At 51.0% G+C, this 25,539-nt stretch overlaps 3 protein-coding genes and 1 non-coding gene across 8 annotated transcripts in view; 2 read left to right on the top strand and 2 right to left on the bottom strand.

Annotated features, from left to right (window-relative positions):
- LOC122368211 (diacylglycerol kinase eta-like) overlaps positions 1 to 9,780 on the bottom strand; it is a 46,871-nt gene extending 37,091 nt beyond the window's left edge. The window contains exons 1-5 of the mRNA XM_043341943.1: positions 9,668 to 9,780; positions 5,937 to 6,125; positions 3,749 to 3,859; positions 3,180 to 3,257; positions 2,658 to 2,762 (exon numbers count right to left, since the gene is read on the bottom strand). Of these exons, the coding sequence (XP_043197878.1) occupies positions 2,658 to 2,762; positions 3,180 to 3,257; positions 3,749 to 3,859; positions 5,937 to 6,119 (477 nt within the window). The 5' untranslated portion in view covers positions 6,120 to 6,125; positions 9,668 to 9,780. The remainder of the gene's footprint in view (positions 1 to 2,657; positions 2,763 to 3,179; positions 3,258 to 3,748; positions 3,860 to 5,936; positions 6,126 to 9,667) is intronic.
- A 537-nt stretch (positions 9,781 to 10,317) lies between these two features.
- LOC122367370 (protein AF-10-like) lies at positions 10,318 to 22,674 on the top strand. Of its 2 annotated transcripts, none has more exons than XM_043340392.1 (13): positions 10,318 to 10,632; positions 10,984 to 11,063; positions 12,162 to 12,326; positions 13,805 to 13,999; positions 14,276 to 14,668; positions 14,943 to 15,077; positions 15,383 to 15,582; positions 15,996 to 16,155; positions 16,422 to 16,583; positions 17,014 to 17,161; positions 19,302 to 19,455; positions 20,813 to 21,053; positions 21,380 to 22,674. In XM_043340392.1, the coding sequence occupies exons 1-13, from the start codon at positions 10,524 to 10,526 to the stop codon at positions 21,494 to 21,496; spliced, it is 2,259 nt and encodes a 752-aa protein (XP_043196327.1). In that variant the 5' UTR covers positions 10,318 to 10,523; the 3' UTR covers positions 21,497 to 22,674. The 2 variants fall into 2 exon arrangements, with proteins under 2 accessions (XP_043196327.1, XP_043196335.1); XM_043340400.1 differs by having other exon boundaries at positions 10,329 to 10,632; positions 14,279 to 14,668.
- Trnav-uac lies at positions 16,619 to 16,691 on the top strand. The gene has a single exon. It is a non-coding gene; the product is annotated as a tRNA-Val (tRNA).
- The window catches only part of LOC122367379 (eukaryotic translation initiation factor 2A-like), a 26,685-nt gene continuing 23,801 nt past the window's right edge, over positions 22,656 to 25,539 (bottom strand). For all 4 annotated transcript variants that reach the window (XM_043340433.1, XM_043340413.1, XM_043340437.1 and 1 more), the window contains exons 8-13: positions 25,296 to 25,446; positions 24,628 to 24,968; positions 24,088 to 24,259; positions 23,759 to 23,863; positions 23,348 to 23,544; positions 22,656 to 23,026 (exon numbers count right to left, since the gene is read on the bottom strand). In XM_043340433.1, the coding sequence (XP_043196368.1) occupies positions 22,901 to 23,026; positions 23,348 to 23,544; positions 23,759 to 23,863; positions 24,088 to 24,259; positions 24,628 to 24,968; positions 25,296 to 25,446 (1,092 nt within the window). In that variant the 3' untranslated portion in view covers positions 22,656 to 22,900. The remainder of the gene's footprint in view (positions 23,027 to 23,347; positions 23,545 to 23,758; positions 23,864 to 24,087; positions 24,260 to 24,627; positions 24,969 to 25,295; positions 25,447 to 25,539) is intronic.

Genomic DNA, 25,539 nt, shown 5'->3' with positions numbered 1-25,539 from the left:
GACCGGCAAGCACTCACCTATGTCAGAGTGCACCGAGCCGTCTTTTTCGGGCACGAACTGAGATCGTTTGGGCTATTTCGGGCACAGACACACGCTATTGCCTCGCATGATCCGACCTCAAATGGTTCGAAACTGGTGAGGGGTGGAGGGGTTGAGTTAAGCGGATCGTTCGTAAAGAGGCCAGCGGCATGCGGTAGTCACACGGGCGACCTTTCACGCACGAGTCGCGTGCAGTGTGATCCTGCCCCCTGGGTATAGCCAAATCTACTGTCACAATCCAATTGCAATAATGGATATCGGGGACACGGATATCAGCGTGACCAATTCGAACAGACGCATTGGAAACTTCCCGATGGTGTTCGTTGCTCAATTCAGTTATGTTAGATCCGTATCCCACATATGCGATATGATTGGCCGACAGTACTGCGGCAAAAAGTTGGCACCACAATATATTTTCCGCATTAGTTATAAGCACATATTGTTCTTCCGGTATTCGGCAATATGCTTCCACCACTGCATTTCAGATGAGCAATAAGCCCTACTGTTTGTTGTCTACCGTACCAAATCACTCAGTAGCATACCGGTTTGGCCCGGTATAAGCCAGGGCGCACCGGCTCCACACTTTGATCTTCGCCAGCGTCTCAAAGCCGATGTGCACCGACCTGTGCTGACAATAACTAGGGGCGAGATGGGCCGATTTAGACCTAGAACCGATCGCCGGCACGGTGACTTCCTTCCGCGACAGCACGGGAAGGTAACAGAGGACACCCTCCTCAGGTGACAATTCGAAACCCACGACGGTAGTGTGACAGATATGTTAGGCAATCACCGGTAATATGAACCGACACCGCGGCACACTCTGGAAGGACTATACGGAGCTGCGTAATAATCCCGGGGTCCGCGTGTGAGTCGACATCTATCAGTCATTATCCCGCGCCAATGATCAGCCACGGTCCACGTTCCGAAAAGTTCTTGTCAAGGTCCGAAAAGATGAAATACAATAAAACAATCGTCGCACTAGCCCAGCTGACGTCACGCACCCCCGACGCTCAATTAGAGTGGCCGCCGCGGCGCGCGGAGGGGCAGTCCCACTGACCGTCCAAGGCCCTATAAAGAGCGGCGCGCGAGCGAGTGCCATCCGGGATCGGATCGGCGAGATACGCGAATAATCAGAGCCGATAGCTGACAGTACTCGGAAGAAAGACGACACCTCGTCATTAGAGATCTCCGTAAACTCGAACAGACATCCGGGAGTAGCATTGATGAACGCTTCAATTGACGATATAAAAAAAAGATCAATGAAACCTTTAATGTCTAATAGGCTAACATCTGGCTTTAGCTTCTGCTTCAAACGGGTATCTAAAAACAACAACTTAATATCAAAATTAAACATCGATACCATAACAACCATAGCCTTCCAGGATCTGAACTGTCACTGAAGCAAAGTCTTTATGCCACTTGGGCCCGTTCCAGTGACACTGACACATTTTCTCCACTAAAAACCGCATCGAAGCGACTCACCGGGCAACAGAGACTGTTCCAGCAGGTATAGACGAAAAAGCACGGCCAATGGTATTAAATGTGATCTCTATTTTGAGCTGAAGTTTGAAACAGTTCTGAACACACTGCACGAATTGAGGAGGACAAATGCTCCAACAGTGACTAAAAAACTTCCCGACTCTAACATTCTGGGCCTACATATTTACGGATTCCGATCAGTACACTGACTGCGATGAAAGCTTCGGGCCTTTACAATGTATGCCATGACTCGTTGCCTTACACATTGTACATAGTTTCTGCGATGAATGCTAATTAATAACTATACGGTGTACATAATGATGCCATTTTTACCATGCGCTTACTTGAAATTACTATCGAAAGATACAAAATGCAAAGATTCAGTCTGAAGGAGGCATCAAAGTCATCGTTGGTCTACTGACTACTCTGTAAGCTCCGTTACCATGGCGTGAGGTTCTTGGGCACGAGATTATGTGCAGACTGCAGAGGGTTCGATTACAACAAATAATTCACCTGCAGAATGTTCCAGGTAACATAGTCGTAGTTTGTCCCCGAACCAACATCAGTTTTCCGAAATATTGCAAGCTTTTCTTCCAGTTTTGAAAACGTATTAAACGAGTTGGCATCCTACGTTGATTATTCTTATGCAAAATAAAGCAAGATGAACACAAAAAGAAAAATCAGCTAAAATAGTCCTTGACAGAATATAACATTCGAAGATTTAAAAACGTTTGTTTAAGTTGCTTCCGCAAAGCACAGCATACCATATCATAACAAAATGCGGGATCATCGAAAAGCCATCCGGTCTAAGGATCCGTTTTCCTTTCATTAAAACATTTACTTCTTTATTGCTTATCAGTCTTGACTTGGTGTGACAGCATGCACAATCGAAAAAGCAAATGATGCGGAAACAACTATGCAATTCCATACCTACCGTCATTTCTTCGTACTCTTCGCAACGTGACAGCAAATAAGCCAGGCTGGCTGATCTAAATTCCACACAAACACACTTGTGGACACATCCTGACCCGGCCCATGCACTCGTTTGCGTTCTGATTTCCATCGGCATCCATAAATCCCCTCAGTACACACGGAGCCGCCAGTACACACAGAGCTGGCCGGCCGGGCCGCCCACTCACCTCATAAAACTGTCGTTTGCTGGCGCTCTTCAGCGCCGCCGTCCACTCCTCCATCTGCCTCCGAGTCTCTGCCCGCAGCGTCAGGCACCGGAAGGCGGTGATCACCTGGGGGGCACACCGGCGCGGTCAGACGGTCCAGCGCCGACCGCCGCCGCCGCCACACTCGGCACCCCCCGCCGCCGGCGACGATGACTCTGTCGTCGGAGCCGACGATTCGCCGGCGGCGCGGCCGACCTGATTGGCTCCGCGACGCAGCGTGCGTGCGTGATTGGAAGAAAAGGCGGAGGTGCCGCACGCAGAGCGAACACGAGACATAAAACTAGAATTGGTGGCGTGACTTTGACGTGAATGACAACGTCAGAAACGGTGATCACAGGTATGGATAACTTGCGAAGTGCGAGGCATGTTCCGGTTCTTAACGTCAAGCGTTACTTTGAGGAGTAAGAACTAAAGCATGGCAGCGCAGAACTTTTCCTATGGCACTTGTAAGTTGATCGGCAGCATCAATGCCGCGCGTCTCACCTGAAAACAGTGACTCCCACCCGTCTTGCTCTCGGCGATGCTCAGGTCCGTGAGTTCAATCTCGTCGAACACGACGTACTGAAACGCCGGCGGGTTGGGTCAGCGTTCACCGCCGGCCGCCGCTGACACCCGTACCCGGTGCGCCGTCACCCGGCAGCGGTTAGTCATCGACGTAACCCGCCGGCGAGGGCCGAGCGACCACGTCAATCACCACATCCGCCAACCGGACGTGTGAAAGGACACGGACAAAACCGGACATCGGACGTCACTAAAATAGATATCGTAAAACGCTGAGTCGTCAGTGCAATATGTAGCGAATTGCACGAGCGTATTGAATATGGTTTGAATGATGGTCCATGGTATAATGGTAATATCCTGAACCGCCCATTGATAACGCCCTTACAACATTCCCGTTGCCCGTTTAGTTACGTTCGTCTGAAATACATCCCATTACGACTAGGCGGCCGCGTTTTTAGTTATAGCGGGATAGGCGCTGATTTTCTGATAGGCGGGATAGGCGGGATAGGCGCTGATAGACTGATTTTCGGACTCGCATGGTCTGCTCTTACCTTCGTATCTTTTGCATAGTAGAGTTTATTGCCTTTGAGTTTAAAATATCTCCGTTTCCATCGTTGAAATGAAGATGTCTGTTTCATCAGGTACCCCTCTTTTGTACACACCTGAAAAGGTACGCAGGTAACAATTAGGTAAGATCTAGGTAAGAACTAAGAGAGGTTCAAATCATCACAAAACATACATCTTACTAGAACACCGAGGGCTTCCAATGCATGAAAAAAAATGAATCGGAAGAAAACCCGAACTACACAGTGTAAACGTCCTATAATTCGCGACTGAGAACTATGCAACATGGGGTGAGCGGCTGTGGTTGGTGGGTGGATATGAATTATACCGTCCTGTTCAACTGATGTATACCTATGCCTGCTAGCATACCGAATTTTCATCAATATCCTAACAACACAAAATGCGAGATAGGTTGACCTATCTAGGACCCGTGGTGAAAACTCGGTTGACTATTCGTCAGTGGGTATGTACTCAGGAAAACGATGATGATGATGATGATGATGATGATGATGATGATGATGATGATGATGATGATGATGATGATGATGAATTGGGGGTTTTGGACGCCTGGACTACAGTGGTCATCGGCGCCCATCAGGAAAACAATGTTATCGATTCTAAGCCTACGGACTTGGAATGTAAAAATGCAAACCGCTATGGTGCCCAGAACGCTTAAAGCGACTTGAGGCTCTTCAATCATTTAGGTTCCATAGATTAGTGTAACAAAGATTCAAGGACTGACTTCTCGCACTGGCTTTCATCAATATCCGACGTGGGCCGATGAATGTCCAGAGTCTATGATTGATTCATTTTAGGAAATTTTGCCATAAAAGTAATCTTCTTTGTTCACCTAGGCTATCCAGTGAAAGCAATCCAGTGTGTGATGAAAGTTCAATGTAAACCTTAACCTAAGGTCAATCCGGCCATGTCAAAACTAGTCAATATACATATCAAACGATTGGGAATGATACGTGTAAAGTTATAACAAGACCTACGTCACGTGTGCCATTGTGTGTGAACAATATATAGGTTAGCAGTGTGTTGTTGCGGTGTTTCCCAACGGGAGGGGTCCCCAGTGACGCACCGCTTGGATCTGATAACGGCATACAAAGAGTATCGCTCACAGCGGGGCTCGGGGGATATCAGAACTGATCAGAACAATGCAACATGGAAAAACGTGCCAGGCTATCAACGGTGACATCTGACGAAAAAAATGACTTCCTGGCGCTGTTTAACAACGACGGGCATACTAACAAACAAAACACTATCGCGTCCGCTCTGACAACTAAATTTCTTCAAATTTCCCTAAACATCAAAAGAAGGTTCATCGTAGCAAGGGAACTATTCGGCACCCGTGATTCTCTCCGCAGCTTGCCAACCGTTGAGCCGGCAAGCAGCTTGGCTCTGGGAACGTAAAACATCCCACGAACCGCGGGGGTATCATCGTCCCGGAAACCGACCGGCACCGGTGCGCGTGACACGATGTTCCCGATAGACAGTCAGACAAGGCGTCCCGGCCGCGGTGGGAGAAGGGGGAGGGGTACTGCACGGACGGGCCGGGCCAAGGTCGTTCGGGGTGGGGGGGGGGGGAGATACCGGCTCATATGTCAGCGCTCATCACACACAGGGCCGATGGAGAGAGACGATGCGGGCGGCAGCGCGGTGCGCAGAACCGGAAAAACGAAAATGGAACGATACGTTGCGAGAAGTAGAGGGCAATACGACCAGACCCATCTCATATGTTTCTGAACACACGATAGAAAGGCGTTAAAAAGAGCTAAAATAACGAATTGGATGAGTCATCCGGAATGAAATTTTCAAATATATTCCGAGATTATTCGCCAATACTAGTCGGCTTAGCAAAAACCTAATAACTGCGCGATTGGCAGCCATCTTAACTCGGCAGAATATTTCCCGTTCACGCCTGGTGGCAGGGGTATTTACAGTCGGAGCTTTGTACTCACCAAACGCAGGTAATTGCAGACGGATGATCGAATATCACACGTTTGAGGCAAATCACCTCACAGGCAGATGTGAGCGTTTTTCGCACCTCCCATCTTTATCATCAATATGAATATGTTTAATGTACGGTGACGGCCATTATCACACCATGCATAGAAATACTGCCGGTCTGCAGCTAGTGCCATCCCTCAGTGCGCCGAGTCGGCGACTCACCGAGCACTTGATGTCCTTGTTGGTGGAGATCTTACGGTGGAAGGAGCGCGCCGGCTCCGTCTCGCCGTCACTGTCGGAGGACTCATCGGCGGGCGAGGGGCCGGCCGCGGCCGCCCCGGGCTCCTCGCCCTCGTCTTCCCCGCCCTCCTCGGCGACCCCCTCGCCGGCCGGCCTGACGCTCATCGCCGTCTGCCGGTACAGAACAGCGTTACAGTCGACAGCAACGAGAACAACAACAGCACCAGCTACATACTGTACAGTTAGTCTAGTTAAAAGTACCGCGCATCGGTGCAGCGGATCCATCAATGAGGAAGGGCTGCCAACTTTCAGAGATACTGAACCAATTAACCAGTAGAATGGATGAGGATGTCAATTGGTTCAGCGACTCTCAAATTTAGCAGCTTTTCCTCGGTCGGGCTAGATGGATCCACCTCACCGATGCGCGGTACTTTCATGTACAGCTACAGACAGTGATGCACACACACTGTCTGTCGGTATGACAGAGCTCAGGGTCATAGCCAGTGGTCAGCGGTCCGTGCGCCAATGACAGACTGCGAGACAGACTCGTGCTTGGAACAAGATAACGGAACGAATAATTTGCATGTTTTATCCATATCACGACAACGGTTCACCGCCAAATAATGTTCAAGTTATCGATCAATCGTGCGATCTGTCTGTTACGCCCATCACGAATTCATGTGCCCAACCGATTTATATGAGGACGATAAAGGAAAATTCCAGCCGAATAGATAGATTAAAACCGCAGATGGCGTCGAGAGTAGGCGTTCAAGCCGGACCTTCTCGAAGCCCCCCCCCCCCCTTCCCTCCCTCTCACGTGGGAACGGTAGGACGTGAGCTCGGCTATCTGCGTCAGAGCCCAGATTGATAGCCCTGCCTCCTGCAACAATGGCTATTTTCATTTCGTGTGGCCCTTTATAAGCATTTTATATTTTAGACACGATCAGATGATCAGAAGAAAATGTATCTACGGCTTCAAAGGGCTGAAGAGGTTATCCTTTCCAACTACACATGAAAATGCAGCTGGAATTACTAGAAAAGTCGAGTTACTGGAACAATACAGCCGAGACTAAGAGATGTATGCTAGAACGTAAGCATTCCATTAAATTTAACGGCGCTAATCCATTGGTTATCTTCTGTCTGATTAAGCCTCCTGTCCGTTGGCAGCAAAGCACGAGACTCCAGAACACGGAGCAAGTGAGCGGGGGGGCAGCGGCGGTCACCAGGGACCACATCAGACACCATAGCGGTAATGAGGTGACCGCAGCAAGACACCATCACGTTCATGAGGTGAGCGCAGCTGAGACAACGCCGGATACCGGAACGCTGCTCACACTGACACGTCGCTGAGTTTTTTTTTTTACAACTAGGCTTCAAAGTTGTGCTAGCTAAGGAGTTCGGTTCATCCGTTTCATCGACTGAGCCTGCACATTGCAGCCAGCATATGACTTTTATCACCCGCGCGCTGTCTGTAGCCGCCTTTTGCTCACTGCCGCTGCTTCCGTGCCGTCAAGACCGGATGTTGAGCGATGACGTCACGGCCGAGGTCAAACCGCTCTGGTTTTGCAGAGCCCTGCGGCGAGCGCGCGCTGGCCTGATAAGTGGGTGGCCATCTGCACCATACGACTCACGCAAACAGCTCGAGGTCACTGACGCCGCAAACAGCCACTCTGCTGCCTTCCGGTACCGGCAAACGGGAAAACGGCCGAGAGCTAATTTGGAGTGGCGACATTTTCGCAGACGTAACGACCTCACGGTCCAATACGCACATCTGAAGCTGCCATTCAGGCCAGGGCAGCGTCCAGTATGTGTATAACTAATGAGAAAGTGCGCTGCTCACTATAGGATGTCTCTCACATTACATCTATGGTGTTATAACGACATGCGTGTCCTGTTATAACGTCATTTTCTCGCAACAGTCCGTCAACAGAACCAACAAGGGTTTCAAAACCCTAGTCGGTTCTGTATTCTGCAGCTACGATTCCCGCAGTACAACAGAGCCATTTAGTGAGAGCTTGTAGCCTGATGTTCCATGATATCTGATCTGATCCCTTCTATGATTATTACGAGCGAGCGAGCGCAGCAAGCGAAGCGAAGTCTTTTCAATATAACGGAAACATCTCAGTATGAGCGGCCCGGCCCGGTCTGTAACGCTTTTGAGAGGCTTATATCTCAACAACCGCTGAACTGATTTGCCTGCAGTCTTTTTAGTTGGGTAGTCTTCTTCCTTCTATCCCGTAATTTACTACTCTCGATACATTTCAGGGACCGTCATGGCACGTGCCACGTGAAAAGTCAAGGCATAGACCACTATATACCACTATATAGGGGACCACTATATAGGTATATAGTGGTCTATGGTCAAGGGTGTTCAAGCCGTTTTGCAAAAGCAGTAATTTTGAGAGGCTCATATCTCAGCAGCCGCTCGGGCGATTGCTTTGAGGAAATTTTTGTAGGGTAGCTGCATCCCTTCTACCAAAGGTCGGATATTCTTGATCTATGTGAGTGACCCCAACTGCACGTGCAAAAAAAAAGCAAAAAGAAGAGGTGCCAAATTTGTTCCCACTTCAATAACTCGGTAATTACTGGGGCGATTTCGCTGAAACTTGGCATACAGGTAGGCACCCACCAAGCAATGCATTCCCATGTGTTGCGGTTAGGGTGCTGCCGCACGTACGCATGTGCAGGGGGCGCTTCCAGATCTCGAGAATGGCTGGGCACCAATGGAAGTATAGCTCTAAACATAATCTTGGCTCAGAAGGTACAAATAGCCAGATTGAGATGCAGCTGGACACCATTGAAACACTCATTAAAGTACCTATTAAAAAGAGCACCACACTCAGCATTTGGTCAAAATCATGAGATCATGATCATCATGAGATTTAGATGACTGAAAAAAACTGTTGTATATGTGATCAGAATGATTTAACACTGTTTTAAGAATTTGAAAAGTTAAGGGCCAAGGCCATGTCAACAGAATATCACTGCAATGATGGGTGTTGGATATTGGTTATCCCAATCCCATCCCAAGGCATGCTAGGTTAGGTAGTAGGTACCTACCTACCTAGTTACACAGTAGATACACTTCCTATTTTGATTTGGGATAGTTGCCATGGTGCACATGTAACATGAATTCATAAATATAAAAACTAAGCACCTGCTTTACTAAGGTCGGCAGTATTGGACATAAAGCTATTCATGGCCCTGTTCGGCAGCCGGCTAGTACTCTTGCCGGCGCTCACATGTGCCGGTTGCCCCGGCAATGGGCTATTGACCAATAAGAGGTTTGGAAAGTGCAACGTCACTGCGATTTTTCATGTAACTGTGCCCCCCGGAGCACGCTTTTCATTAATCAATTGTCCGTTGCCAGGGCAACGAGCATGTATATGTGCGCCAGCAAGAGTACTAGCTGGCCGGCGGCCGCTGAACAGCGCTCATAATGGCCACAACGAGCATGACAGCCAACTCGTCTCCATCAGAAGAGGATGAGGCAGTGCACCTTTCGAGTGAAGGGTCTTATAACTCGAAGGGTACCTGATGATTTTTACTTAAGGTAGGTTAATAATAATAATAAAATAAGATGTTATACAAATGGTCAATGGAGCTCATGTGACAGAAAATGCTGATGCCGAAATAAGCAGCATAGGATTGGAATGATATAGGGCATGGAGAATATGCTTAAAGCTATACCCTTCATGCACAGAAATACGTACCTAATAAAATTCAAAGCAGTGTGGCACTCATACAAAAATAAAACATTCAGCCCACATCCACCCACTTCTCAGCGCTCCGGAACCGCAACAGACTGTTCTGCTGCTGGCAAGTTTCGCTTTATACAATTGTGGATCAGATTGAATAGCGTCCTAAGATAATATGTGACGTCATGAAAATTTAGACAAGAAATGCATAACTCGAGCTTAATTCCTTTCTTTCTCACCTTCAATCTGCAATAGTTTTCATAACTGCAATATATTAACATTAAAGAAAATATTTTCACGGAAAATAATTATTAGTTTCTTTTTACATTATTATTTTTGGTAAAAAAGATGAAAGGTTGATAGCATAGGTTGATAGCAGCTCATGACGTAACAAAAGCAGCCTATTAAAAAATATTTTCAGGCATGTTCAAGTGGTAATTTTTATTACCCGATCATTCTTCATAGTACGGTTTATGTCTTGATATATTTACTCACAATGATTTACTTCTTGCTTTACATGATGCCAAAGTTCTAAAAACTTTAAAACTATAAATTTTCTTCAAATTCGAGTCAAATTTTGCAAAAACGATCTTTCGTTTTTGCCTCTATCAGCAACGTAAAAATAGCCCTGTAGTAAAATATGTGTACATGAGCGTAATGCACTCAAGCTAAAGAATACGTTCCTATGAATTCAGACAATTGTGGGGGGAAGAAAGCAATTATAGAATTAAATTGAATTGAATTTGAAGGGGGATAGTTGGTTGTGTTACGTTTATTTGCTCGCCCTGTCCGCATCTTGGTGTCAGATTATTTCATCATCCACATGTTAATTTTCTAAGTCCGAAAGCTAACTACGCGAATCTGGGGTGACATGAAAGAAATGGTTGGAGGATGCTGTGTCTGCTCCGATGAGAGCGGATGGGATGAAAACCCTTTGGTGTACTGTGATGGTGATGGGTGTGATGTAGCTGTGCATCAAGGTAGGTTCATTAAATCAATCAGACCATTTACATGATCTGTTAGGCTTATGCTGCAGCTGGCAATGGTGCCGAGGCCTTAATTACAGAATGCGGAAGAATGTGACGTTGCTGGGGTCACCTTTTTTCTATCGCCCCTTTTTAGTTCTTGTTTATCGGTGGTTCAGTCATGGTATTGCTTTTTTATTAGCACTGGGGTAAACAACTAAACTTTTATTTGCAAGAAAATGGATGTATATAAAGAGTATAATAAAATATCAGTAAGTACAACTGTTACTGCATTACGTATGTCATAATTAAGTTATTAAATGCATCAAATACACTGATATTGTGTTCTTCTGGTGTCTGTTCTAGCCTGCTATGGAATTGTCTCTGTGCCAGTTGGACCTTGGTTCTGCAGAAAATGTGAATCACAAGATCGCTCAGCAATTACAGTAAGTCTTTCGACTCGGGTAACTAATTATTTTAGTTCTGTCACACTCTAAACAAAATGCTAGTGATATCTCATATGAATAGACAGCAGCTTTACAACTCAAGCTGCCCTCAACCTTTCAGGTAGATTATGATTCCTACACAGTACACACATGTTCTGTATGAGGCTATGAACAGAGATATGCTGCTGACTCACCTGTACTATTGATTTATCTCAATGCTTGACAAATAAGTAGCATTGATACTTCCTTCTCCTTCCATCTTTTTACTGCTTTAGTGACAATGTAGTGTATTTCAGCTGTTTTGGTTTTTCTTTTCCACACCTCTTAGCTAAAAAATGAATAGTATACTGCTTAAAACCAAGAAATAGAGTACCTACCTAGTACCTATAGGTACTAGGTAGGTACTCTATTCACAAGACTCTACAGGACATATATGTTCTGTAATGGCATCAAGTTTGGGTTTGGTAAATTCTGCTGAAAGTTGTTAGAAAATATCAGTTGAACATATATAGATAGCCATAGATAACACAAAAAAATATTTCCCAGACCTGATGAAGGTGTTAGACTAGACCTGAAATAATGCCATCCGAGTGAATGCTTTTTGCCATCAGTTGTTTGGGTGCATTCCTTTCCTTTTGGTGCACTTTTAAATGCAGTCTGCCTTTGTTAAATCAAGAATGATCATTGATCAACCTACATATTTTCGATCTGGCTCAGTTGTAGCCAATGTTGGAATTGTGAACTTTGGTCCTGGTCCCGGAAAATAAAATCTGTCCGGAGAACCGGCCAGCTGTTAGGACACTCATCAGGAAAATCATATGTTTGGCCTACTAACTAAATGTAACAGTTGATAGAATGTGTCCTCTCAATGCTATGACTGCATGTTTTGGGCATAATAATATCAATTTTCATCACACAGGCTGGGAAATTAAGAGATTTCAGGTGCCGAAGTTAAATTTGTAAAAGAGAACAAAATCATTTGGACCCGACTGGGACCAGCAAAGGCCCTTATTTCCGACATTGGTTGTAGCCCACCACCCCCTCCCCCTCTCCATCCCCCTCGCATCGCGCTTCTGACGGCCTGCCTGCGTCCGGCAGCGGTGTGAGCTGTGTCCCGGGAAGGGCGGCGCGCTGAAACAGACCGACTCGGGCGGCTGGGCGCACGTCGTCTGCGCACTCTACATCCCCGAGGTGCGCTTCGGAGATGTGGCGACCATGGAGCCGGTGCTGCTGTCCCACCTGCCGCCTGACAGATTCGGAAAGGTACGGTGCGGATGTTACAGCTACACGTGGTGTACTCTGATGCTTGATAAGGCTATTCTCGTCACATTTGATTGATGCGAATGCTAGGGCTGTGGATTGATTTATGTTAAATAGTTGAACACTCGGCTCTAATGTCATATTGGGTTCGGTATGCGTCGTAATTCGCTATTTTCGATACACTCGTGAGGGTGTTGTTAAAGGCCAAATGTCTGACCATGTTTGGGATGGTGTCCGTCATCTCACGCCGTGTGTCCGCTGGTGACGCCGTATATCCGCTGTCTGACGCCGTGTATCCCCCGCCCAGCCGTGCTGTCTGTGTGAGGTGGCCGCTGTCTGACGCCGTATATCCCCCGCCCAGCCGTGCTGTCTGTGTGAGGTGGCCGCTGTCTGACGCCGTGTATCCCCCGCCCAGCCGTGCTGTCTGTGTGAGGTGGCCGCTGTCTGACGCCGTCTGTCCCCCGCGGCAGCCGTGCTGTCTGTGTGAGGTGGCCGCTGTCTGACGCCGTATATCCCCGCCCAGCCGTGCTGTCTGTGTGAGGTGGCCGCTGTCTGACGCCGTGTATCCCCGCCCAGTCGTGCTGTCTGTGTGAGGTGGCCGCTGTCTGACGCCGTCTGTCCCCCGCGGCAGCCGTGCTGTCTGTGTGAGGTGGCCGCTGTCTGACGCCATCTATCCCCCGCCCAGCCATGCTGTCTGTGTGAGGTGGCCGCTGTCTGACGCCGTATATCCCCGCCCAGCCGTGCTGTCTGTGTGAGGTGGCCGCTGTCTGACGCCATCTATCCCCCGCCCAGCCGTGCTGTCTGTGTGAGGTGGCCGCTGTCTGACGCCGTATATCCCCCGCTCAGCCGTGCTGTCTGTGTGAGGTGGCCGCTGTCTGACGCCGTGTATCCCCCGCCCAGCCGTGCTGTCTGTGTGAGGTGGCCGCTGTCTGACGCCATCTATCCCCCGCCCAGCCGTGCTGTCTGTGTGAGGTGGCCGCTGTCTGACGCCGTATATCCCCCGCTCAGCCGTGCTGTCTGTGTGAGGTGGCCGCTGTCTGACGCCGTGTATCCCCCGCCCAGCCGTGCTGTCTGTGTGAGGTGGCCGCTGTCTGACGCCGTATATCCCCGCCCAGCCGTGCTGTCTGTGTGAGGTGGCCGCTGTCTGACGCCGTGTATCCCCCGCCCAGCCGTGCTGTCTGTGTGAGGTGGCCGCTGTCTGACGCCGTATATCCCCCGCCCAGCCGTGCTGTCTGTGTGAGGTGGCCGCTGTCTGACGCCGTGTATCCCCGCCCAGCCGTGCTGTCTGTGTGAGGTGGCCGCTGTCTGACGCCGTCTGTCCCCCGCGGCAGCCGTGCTGTCTGTGTGAGGTGGCCGCTGTCTGACGCCGTATATCCCCCGCCCAGCCGTGCTGTCTGTGTGAGGTGGCCGCTGTCTGACGTCGTGTGTCGGCTGTCTGACGCCGTATATCCGCTGTCTGACGCCGTCTGTCCCCCGCCCAGCCGTGCTGTCTGTGTGAGGTGGCCGGCCGCACCAGCCGCGCCACCACCGGCGCCACCATGAGCTGCAACAAGCCCGGCTGCAGACAAAACTTCCACGTGACGTGCGCTCAGAGCCAGGGCCTGCTCTGTGAGGAGCAGGTGCAGAGCATGAACGTCACCTACTGCGGCTACTGTCCGCACCACTACGCCAAGCTGGTCAGTGGAGTGATGTGTGTGTAGGTGGGAAATGAAGAGAGGCTCGTAGAACTGATAGAAGGAGCGGTGGCGATATAAGGCTTTTTTATTTGTGTGATAATGATCGTTATCAGAGTAATTTGAGGTTATTAGAACATTGCTAACCAACTTATAATTTATTAGACGCCGTGCTAGAGTTTTTTTTCGTTTTACATGGAGTTGAACCATTTAGGTAAGCGAGGAACTCTATACACATGCTTATCGGGTCCCGTGCGTCTGTTCCAACTCCTCCGTCAGAAGCGGGGCCACAACCTGAAGCCGATCCCGGCGTTCAAGGCCAGTCACGACCCGGCCACGCCGGACACCTCTCCGGAGAAGCAGCCGCCGCCGCCGGGCGGTGACGGACCGCGCGTCGAGCGACGGCACAAGAAGCCCAAACAGTCGCGCTCGCCGCGCGCCGCGGCCGCCTCTCCGCCGGAGGTGGGCGCGTCGCCGGCGGTCGGCGGACAGGGCGCGGCCCCGTTCCCGCAGGCTGTGGTGAAGCTGGAGCCAGTGGGACCACTGGGGATGGATGGAGCCGCTGCTGTGCACTCTTCGTTAGGTGGAGCAGGAGGAGGGGAGGTGACACCAGCGCGTGCTCTCGGCGGACAGGAGGGCGGCGCGCCGGACTCTGTGTCGGCCGACAGCAGGGTACGTGACCGGCAGAGAGGCCGGGTCCGGGGCGGGTCCGTGGTTCAGTTTGGTGCTGGGCGTTGATATTGGGGGTTGTCGTGATGGATATTCATTATTCAACTGATATGTTCGAGCTCAAAAGGTACTTGCTATCATGTCAATTGGTGCCACTGCTAACGGTTGTTTGATTTTGTTTACACCGTCGATGATTGTTTATGTTCCTATTGCCCACGCTCTCCCCGAACGGCGCACTCCTCCCCTAACCTCGCTCCCCTGCACCCACCTCCGCCAGGACGGGTCCCTTATCAAGCAGGAGACTGGTGTGGAGCAGCCGCCGCCGGTGGCGCTGCTGCCGGCCGCCGGTGGCGCCGCCGGTCAGGTGGCTTCTCTGCCGGTGGCCACCAGCACGGCGCTGCCAGCCGCCCAGGTGGGTACTGCTGGATGATTAGGTAATCACTGATCAGGTGGAGGCATAGGTCAGGTGCTCGTTGCCGCTGATACAGGTCTGGCGCAAGGGGACGTGAAATGAAACCGACTGTGGTGGGAGTGGTGCGTTTCTACAGCAGGCCGTTGACGACATAGTGATATCAGGCTAGATAAGAAAATGTACTTCAATGCGATGTCATACCGACCGGTCTCAGAGGGACTCTAAGCTGTTCGTTTCGTCCTTAGCCGACCTTCGTTAGCCCATGTCACTCACAGGACTCCCTAACCGGCTCATCCCATCCACAGCAGGCCGCCGATGTCGACTTGGCGTCACTGAAGCGGCCCGCCGTGCCGGCTGACGGCGACGCCCGTAAACGGAAGGCGACGGGCCGACCCCGTAAAGGCGCGGCCGGCGCCGGGTCCCCGGAACCTGGCGCGGACGGTACTTGGAACGGAGCAGTGGGGACGGACGCCGCCCAGCCGGCCGGCTCGGCCACGGCGCGCGGGTGAGACCGATGGAAGGGACGGGGGGGGGGAGATGGCGGGTGAGACCGATGGGAGGGACGGGAAGGGGACGGTGTGCGGGTGAGACTGACGGGAGCGACGGGTATGGTTATTGGGCTAAGACTGGGTACTCTAGTCATTATATTTAGAATGGGTGGAGAATAATGATGCCGTTATTAGGAAACTTTTGACCCGCTAGGGATGCAGTGTTGGACAATGATGTGGTGGGCGAGGACGAGTTTATAGAAGAAACCCGGAGACATTGGGAATTAATCACTAATATATTTCGTGTTTAACTCACCCTGCTTTCATTTCCCTTGCCACCATGGGTTACTAAGCAAAGTTTGTATAACGTCCACTACATTAATGTGTAGGTAGGTACAGCGTGTATAACGTGTCTCCGTTTGTCCGTCAGCGGCGCGGCGGCGGTGGCCCCGAGCGGTCTGACGGCGCCACACATGATCGGTAACCACCTGAACCCGGCCACTCCGCTGGGTGACTCGCTGGCGGCGGAGATGGCCGAGCAGGCCGACTACCTGGAGCCGACAGGGAGGATGGCCGCTACTCCAGGACAGGTGGGCAATGGGATAGGATGGGGTATTGGGTGAGCAATTTGTTGATGACGTGTGTGTGTCTGCAATCTGTAGGTAATGTGAACAGTGAAGGTAGGTATTTGGGGTGAGTTTTACTCATGCAATTTTGTATTAGAGTTGAATGAAGATTGACACCATCGAACATCAAGGCCAGTCTGCAATCGTCATCCATTTGTCTCGCCCCGTGTCTCAGTTTCAGTTGCTTATGGCTCCACCTTCTGATCACTCGGTCCCCTCTGTTTTCCCAGTGGCGACCGGACACCGCGGCCGCGCCCTTCCCCCGCTCTCTGACGGAGCTGTTGGAGCGTCAGTGGCAGCAGGGCAGCCACTTCCTGATGGAACAGTCGCAACACATGGACATCGCGGCTCTGCTCAGCTGCCTGTATCAGCTGCGGCAGGAAAACGAACAGGTATCAAACTGGTTTGCTGCGGCCCGTCAGCCGTCGGTCGCGTTGTGTAGTGGTTATCACATCTGCTTTACACGCAGAAGGTCCTCGGTTCGAACCCGAGCGCGACCACTTCTTGCGTTGGTTTGGTTTGTTTGGTTTTTTTTGCCTACACAACGAACATGCGGCCTTTACAATATACCGCCGCGCAAGCATGGTCGTCATTCCATGTTCTTGACGGGATCATGCCATCGCGCAGTTGCGTATAATAGGTCTGCTTGTTTATCACGAGACCCGATAATGTGCCGGGAAATGGTCTGGTTTCGTGATATGCTCACCTAGTCAATGCTCAGGCAACTGATGTGTGGCCGGCTTTTACATCTGATGCCCATCTGTTTCGAGCATTAGCAGTCACTCCTATCCCTGACTCCCCTCTCTCTCTCTCTGTCCCCAGCTGGAGCAGCATATGGGCGTGGTGTCGCAGCGTCGCGACCACCTGCTGGCGGTACACGCCCGTCTCTCGGTACCGCTGCAGTGCGCCGCGCCGGGCGTTGTGTCGGCGCGGGCCGCCGCCGTACGACAGCAGCAGGCCGCCGCCAACGGTGAGTTCCAGGACGGGTATGGCGCACTCGTTGAGTGCTGGGGCGAGTGTGGTGCACCCGGTGAATCCCAGGATGGATACTAGACCGGTAGTAACAGGGCAGGAAGCTGTTAGTGGCAGAATATCCCTCGCCAGGCGAGGGCCTTTTCCATAAAACGCAGTTCACACTTGCCCGTAAGGTCTGCCGGTGACGGGCCCGACACCGTCAAAACGGCCGAATCTGACGGAGCGACGGCCGTCAGGTCGACGGGCATGTGTGAACCGGCAGCGTTTGACGGCCGGCAACAGCTGACTGCGCCGGCGCCGGACCTGACGGCCGTCGCTTTGGAAAGTTCAGCAATGTTCAACTTTTGACGGTGACGGGCCCGTCGGTTTGAATGTCTGCGTGTTGGAGGAAGAGGAAAAGGAATGTTCTCATGCAGCATCAAGCTTATATGCATTTTTAAGAGCATTTATATCATTTTCTATCCATTTGTTGAGATGAAAGTGTTAATTACGGCACGATATCTTGAGATTCGATCCCTGACTTAAATCAGCGAACCAGTGTCTTTCATTTAAATAAATTTGCAGCAATATTTGACATAACAATGTAAATGCGTAGTATTTTATCTCTGTAATTCAAAGAGCATTTTTTACCTCTCGGCCTCCCCCCTCCCCCATCCCCTTCCCCCATCTGCGTCAATCTCGAAAATGGTGCGCCATTTCTGTCACAATATATGGCAGCCAATGGGAGCTACCAAATCTCAACTTTCGTTCGACGGGCTGTAGGCCGTCAGGTCGACGGTGACGGGCCCGACACCGACAGACTGACGGTCAAGTGTGAACTGCGTTAACACGGACGGCGAGGGGGGTTGGTACGACCCCCCTGGCGATTGGCTCCTATGGCACTTAGAAACACCAAATTTACAGGGTAGATGGGTCTATAGGAGGTCTCGCCCCTGTGCAAATTTGGTTGCTCTAGGTCAATATTTAGGGAGGGTTTTGGGGGTATAAGTGTAAAATTTTTGCTAAAACAGGCCAAAAGTTTTTCGCTGATAACTTTTGATCTAATTAAGATAGAGCAAAAAGAAAAGCACCAGTGAATTCAGCACGTCAAGGCGCGTCGAATGATATACTTGTTTGCTTGCTTAAGTGTACTTAAAAAGTTAAGCACATCTTAAGTACATCTTAAGTCTTAATAATGGTCGAAATGCTTAATGTTGCATATCATTCGACTCGGCTGTTCAAGAGGAACAGAATGATGCCATTTTGAAAGCTCTATCTTTATTGTGTGACAAGTTATTGGCACAAACGTCATTTGACCTCAGTTGACCTCATTTGACCTGACCCATGGACAAGTACACCAAACAAAGAAGCACCAAGTGACATAATTTTAAGTACTGTTGTTTCAGAGCACCAAAGTGATAGAAAGAAGCGGATATCGCCAGTATTTTCCGAATTGAATATTTTCCCATAGGCTTAACATTACGACGTAATGACCTCAGGTCAGCGACATGAAAAAAAACAAACTATATGTTATACAACTCGGTGAACTTAGGACATCCTGAAAGTTTGAAGGAAATCAGTTCAAAACTGTGAGTTGGACAGGTGCATAAAGAAAATTGAAATTTGACCATGACCTTGTACCGGTTTTTCTGACCTGGTGACCTGACCTGAAACGGCAGAGACCTGAAATTTTCAGGGAAGGTGTAAAAAGGTTGCCCCAGAGGGTATGCCAAATTTGGCGGCGCTACGCGCCGCCGTTTTAACGTTATTTGCGAAAAACCTTAGGGGGGGTTGCATCAACCCCCCCCCCTCGCCGGGCGAGGGATATAGTGTCAGTGCCGTCAGTACCGACATTAAGGACTGACTGTCCGGTTAGTTTTAGCTCAGGGTCGACAGCAAACGTTGTCATTTAAGGCTTCCCTTGGCTCTCTGAATCGTTAGCTCGGGCCAGCGCTGACAGGAGGCGAATATTTATTACTCGTTTTCTTTATTTCGTTACCTAAAAGTCGGATGGTGTTACGTTCACCTCTCTTTTACTATCGGACGTCCCTTCAAATTTATTGCCGTTATTTCGATAGAGGGACCGCCGGCCGTGCGCTCCGGCGGCTCAGTGCAGATACCGCCCCATTCTGACAATGTGACCGCCCCACTCACAGACGCCGAGTTGAACGGCGGACCGTTCGGTCAGCTGCGGTCCACGCCGCCCCGTCCTGCGCCACTGGCGAACGGTCAGCTGACGGAGGGAGGACAGCCGGCCGCCCCCGCCCCCGCCCCCGCCCGAGCGCCGCCGCAGACCAACGGACGGAGCAGGTGGGTCAGCCGCCTGCTGGGAATTGGCCGGCTCCCGAACGACGTTTGGAGTTATCGTTTACCCAATATTGCGCTGTCTTTGATGCAATCATCAGGCAACTGGCTTTGAAATATATGTAGTGCACGGCTTTTATTCGTTTGTTGAATAATCAGATGATTTACTCTTCCAACTCACAAAATATGTACCAAGATCCACCCCGCGTTCGCAGTCTTCCGGACGACGAAGATTCCACGTCGTCCGGCCATTCCCGTTCGATAACCGCGGCCCAGCCCCCGTCGACCTCGAACGGGATTGGCCGGACGGCGTAAAATCTTCGTCGTCCGGGAGACTGCGAACGCGGGGCGAGTGTGCAACATTTTCTCCTCGTCATCCGTTGCATACTTTTTGTTTAACCAGTTTGGAATAATCGTCCTGTGTTGCTGGAACAGATAAATCGACTTCATCGTCTCTGTAGTTGTTATTCTTCGACGGAATCGCCAGTATTTCATCTATAATCCACCCAAATTTTGTAATATTTGTATTCCCACAGTGCCAATTTTAACATTTTGTCTTTCATTTTTTTTTCTGGCTTTTCTGTATCGGGCTTAGCTGCTGATTGTCAAGTTGTGTGCAAAGTCGGAGGTAAGTCGGTAAGGCAAAAGTATGTTCCAGCTTGGAGTTCGTTCCTTCTCAGAAGGCTTTGATTGTTGTCTCGACGGGGATGCTTCCGCGAATGTTCGGAGTCGGACGGTTGTGTTGTGTATCTGTTTGTTGTCTGTCGAAATCGGTCTGTTTCTGGTTTGATTTAGTGTGGACGTCCTTATCAGCTTGAATGGAAGAATGCCCTAAGATCTTCATTGCATGTCGGTTGCTTATTTCTTTTAAGTCGATCCACAGTGCGTAAATATAATTGTTGTTTAAACCCTGTACCAGTGTATGTACATTGAGAGATAGTCTAATGTCTTGCACACTTTCCATTGGAAACCGAATCGTGCAAGATTGCATATAATTATTTGTAATGAAACCACTCGCACTATGCAGTCAGCATGCCTAGCCTATAATTTCCTATTGGGAAAACGTGTTTTTGGCGTTGTCTGGTGGTCCCTTTTATCGCTGCTTTTTGTGTTGTGTTGTTTGTTACAAAAACGGTCTTGGGTGCTCGAGAAGTTTCCATATTTGCTGAAGGTAGTATGTATGACGTTATGTAGACTGACAATGCTATGACATTCGTCTTCCCGTGCACAAATACATATACAACTCAGCGCAAACGTTTGTAGTAAATCAGCACAGGCTAGCGGATCATCACAGCTGTGTGCTACCCCTTGCTCGCCCTTCCCCTGGCCTTTGTCACCGCTGACCCAGTGTTTCCATCGACAGCGGGCCAGCCAGCGCACCTCAGCCGGCGCCGACCGTTCCACAGCAGTCACTGGCACACGGTGGGGTCAGTTCCGGCCGGCCCGGGCCCGCCCCGCAGCCACCTCCGCCCGCCCCCGTCAGCCGTCCGCCCGTGTCCACCTCCGCCCCGCCGCCCGCCAGTCGCCCGCAGCCAGCTGTGAGCCGGCCGCAGACGTCTGCCAGCCGGCCGCCGCCGCCCGCCAACGAACACCGCACTGTGGAGGTGAGTTTGAGACGGGAATAGCAAGGAAACTGAGACTGAGAGACGGTAATACACGCCCCTGAGCAGACGAGAATGGAGCAAAGCTCGAGTGTCGAGTGAGGAGATTTATCTCGAGTGGGCGTTGTAAATCGTTTCATTTACAATATGCGGTGTCCAGTAACCATAACTGGAGATCCAGCAACTCCCCAAGACACGCTGCTGCCTTTCATTTCGCACTTGCGAGTTTTTATGCATGTTTTCTGCATTATAAATCCTTGACTGCTAAGTGTAGTGACAAGGTGATACGGCATGATGTCTACCGTAATTAACGTATTTTGCCCACACAGGCTCTGCGACTGCGGGTCTCTGCCACGTCTAGCGGCGGTTTTCCGCGGTACCAGTTAGTTTCGCCGCCGTCAGATGGTAGATCGGGCTCGGGACGATCCCGCGCCTCCGATGGATGATCCGACGAATTATCTCCCCGTGATAAGCAACGAAGACTAAACAATGACGCAGTGATGATGGTGGAGCTTTCCTGATTACGACATTGCAATGAATGCCCCTTTCACCAAGCCCCTTTCGGCATTCGTGCGGACTGTGGTGTACTCAGCGGAATGACTGATCTGAAGGCTGGTGCTCGGTTGTGGACATGGACTGGGCCTTGGTGCCTCGCGGGCTGGCAGGCCGACCGATCGAGTTGCATTCAGTGTTGCGTTGCGTTGCGTTGTGTTGCGTTTAGGGCTGTCGGCTGAGTGTTGATCAGTTCGGCCAGTGTTTGCGTGTTTTGCGGTCAGTTGATGTGAACGAGATGTCTGGTAGCTAGTGCACGTGAGAGGGATTGGTACTTGAGCGACTGGCAGTAGTGACGTTTTACTCTTCCGTGTATGCACTTCGCCATTCTTTTTTAGCGCTGTGTGACAAATTAACTCGTATACGAACTTTTACACCGCTTTTGATGATCAGTCGTGCGCGGTCATGATTTTCTCGTAGCAACTTCGTGTCGTGTACGCGTAGTGGTTTGTGATTGCGCTTCAAGTTTTGAAGCGGGGCGAAGTGCAGTAGTTTGACGATTTACCGCTCTGGGCTGCATAGCTCTGCCAGTGGAAATCGCTGAGTTGTGATGCAATGTTGGTGCAAACAGTCGGTGGGCCGACGCTCGGCAATTCAGCTGACCTGGACTTCAGTAAAGGGCGGTGCGCCCCCTGACCGTGATACGTTCTGCCGTCGCGGGTTTACAAAACGATCTCTATCCGATTGCTCAAACGCCAACGGACCGGGTCTCTGTGCCGTGGGGTGGACGGGAGCGCCGGGGTCGTGAGCGGTCCGTCGCACGTCTGGACTATTTGTGCTGTGGCATTGAGGTAGGACGTGCAAGGACTGATGATTGTTTCTTGAGAGGGTTGGACGGGCCGCTGTCGTAATCAATGCCTGTGTCGGCGTTGCGAGTGTTGAATGTTTCAGGTGTTCAGCTCGTTCGCCTTTCCGTGTCCGTCTTCGTCTCCAAGCCGCGCGGGTATCTCCCGTCCATCGATACCGAAGCTTCTTAGCTGCCGACTCCACTGTGCAGTCCGGCGCCGGCCCGTCGCGTTTTGTACCTGTTCTCATTCTAATAAAACACGCCAAGCAAACGGCAGCTTTGTTACCAAGTTGTATAGAGGGTGTGAGGTAGGCCTCATTCGTCGCCGGCCCGACATTGGCCCGCCTCATCGGTCCGTCAAAAACGCAACAAACACGTCGGAACGCGGGACGTAATGCACAGTGCACACAGCCGGTATCCGTCGGCCGCCCGGCGCGGCGGCATAAAATCCTATCAAACAAGGGGTGGGGGAACGGCGCGACCCCCGCGGATGACCTAGCGGGAGCCTTCGCTATACGGTCAGCTCCTGCAGCTCACGGGTTAGGTCTGCCTCGCGGGATATCTTGTCCAGTTGCTCCTGGTTCATCTCCTTGCCCGCCGCCTGGTCGGATTTCAGCTTTGCGATGTCCTTCAGCTTCTGTGGGTGGAAGAGGTGGTACGGTACGGTCACCACACTGTTCACAAACAGGGAACGGGAGAAGGGAAACCATCCTTCCGTGCTAGGTCGAAAAGGATCAGAAGTAGAAGCTAACTTTTGGCGCAAAGGTCCATTGGGTGAATGTAAACCATACCTATTAGTATTACTTTGCACTGTGTTGTTTGATCTCAATGATGATTAGGAGGGGGCCCGGACCGCGGTGGTCATCGGAACCCATTGCCGAGTATATCTGAAAGACTAAATCCCGTCAATCCAGCGGCAACTCGATAATGTCGCCCTGACGCATCGACGAGAACGTACCTTTTTCAGGTTTTCCCGTTTCTTTTTCCTGTCGACGTTGGCGGCGGCCTGTCCGCTCTGCGCGGGGGCGGGGGCGGGCGTCCGTTCGGCGGCAGACGGCGGCACAAACGGCTCATCCTCGGCGGCCGGCGCCGACTCCGGCTTGGCCGAGCCGTCACCGCCGCCCTTCTTCTTGTTCTTCGATTTTGTCTTCTTCTCTGGAAACGGTGTAAACATGTTGACATCCGGGCTCAATGGGATGCTCGTACATTAAAAACATACTTAGATCATTTAGGTACTGACATACGTGATACGGACAACACAACTGTTAACGCAGCGTTATTTCGAGCAAAACACAGCTTCACATCAGTAAATACGTATAAGGTAGACGGTGACGGGCCGACTGAGAAGTTTAATTAAACCACCACTGACCTGGCTCAGGCTCGCTCATTCCCGGCGGTAGCACCTTCTTCCTCTCCGGCTGGCCCGTCTTGCTGAGGCCACGCATGTTGGGTGGCACGTATGCCGTCTTTGCCGCTGTGGAAGGAGCAAATGGTCAACCGTCAGACTAGTGGTGGTCGCCGACCGACAATTGAAAATGTCGGTATTGTGTTTTATAACACGATGCTTCAATGTTATTATCGTTACCAGAGTAAGATACAGACACCCCGCATTAAATGTATTGTCCAGTCGCACTCTCGTGTGCTACAGCCACAGCTGGTTGTACGGTTCGGTACCCCGCCAATACCCTCAATACTCACGCGGTGGCTGGGATGGTTTGGTGCCCTTCACTTTTTCCGAACCCACCACCGGCTTGGGGAAGGTGCCGCTCGGGAACGGCTGCCAGTACGTCTCGTACAGCTCGTGCTTCTCGGCCATGTTCTTCTCGTAGATCATCTGCAGAGTGTAGTGCCACACGCGGAAACCGTTCCCCTGAAACGCGAGGATCCGCCGCGTCAGACCGTGTGGCTACTGGCCAGCCATCGATTATTACCCATCAAATGATTGGATACTCCTTGCGTCACTCGGGGACAAAACGATCTCACTGTGAGAACAATAGAATAACAAACAATCCGTGGACCTTTAAGGAGCTTATCACGGATTGTTTGTTATTCTATTGTTCTCATAAGTAAGAACTGTCAATAATTTAATGTGTGTTGTATTCAATTGTTGCAAAATAACTGGACCGAACACATTTTCAGACATCGCTCTCTGATGCAGACACCGTTATTAAATGTAAACCCTTCACATCTTGTCCGTCCGACTCCCATCATCCCCGTCCCCAGTGCCACCCCTCCCACCTGTCTGAGGCGCGGCGCGCAGGTGGCCACCGTGAAGTGGCGGCCGTCGGGACACCAGCGCAGCTCAGTCGTGTCCGGACAGTCGCCGGACGCCACCTGTTTCCTCGTCTCCATGTCCCACACCTCGATCTTTCCGCGCAGGTTGCCGAACCCGGCCAGCGCCAGCAGGTTGCCCTGCGGGTTGTAGAACACGGCGTTCCGGTGCGCCGGCTCAAACTCGAACACCGGGTCGGCCTTCATGTTGTAGAGCGTCGCCTTGGCCGGCATGAAGCCGTACACGAGGCAGAACTCCGTGCCCAGCGGACTCCACTCGAACGCATAGACCGGGCCCTTCTTGCCGCCTGGGACACGGGAAACGAACAACGCGGTCAGCGGACTGGAGATGTATAGGGATTGAGAAGCGGGAACCCCGACTCACGGGTTAACAAATTTCAGGTCTAGGTCGAGCCTATGGTGGTAAGCATGCACTGCGACACAATATACACTTCTAGTTTGTCCTATACACGAAACGTAATTCTTCGACTAAATATATTCGCATTACATTACAACTTTCCAGGAACAAAACTCAAATAATCCGTCTCTCAGAATTTCCCTGTTCTTTGAGTCAGTTACTGTATCGCACAGCGTCCCTTTCTCCCCTCCCTCTTTCCCACACACGGACCACCCACCGGGCTGGAGGTGCGCCGTGGCTCCCTTGGTATCCAGGCAATAGATGGACGTCTCGCCATAGTACGACTGGCCCGTCTTGTCGACGTCAGTGGATGTAAGCAGGAGGCACGTGTTGCCGCGGCTGTTCCACTTCATCTCCACCGAGTTGGCCTGCGTGGGTGGGGCAGCGTCAGTGGACCGGGGCGGGACGGTCAACAAGAGGGAGGGTCGAAAACACAGCGGTGATCTGACGAACTGACTCCC

This window comes from Amphibalanus amphitrite, unplaced genomic scaffold, assembly GCF_019059575.1.
Source record: "Amphibalanus amphitrite isolate SeventyFive unplaced genomic scaffold, NRLGWU_Aamphi_draft 000031F_arrow, whole genome shotgun sequence".
Lineage (NCBI taxonomy): Eukaryota > Metazoa > Arthropoda > Thecostraca > Balanomorpha > Balanidae > Amphibalanus > Amphibalanus amphitrite.
This window is presented reverse-complemented; position numbering and strand designations above follow the sequence as displayed.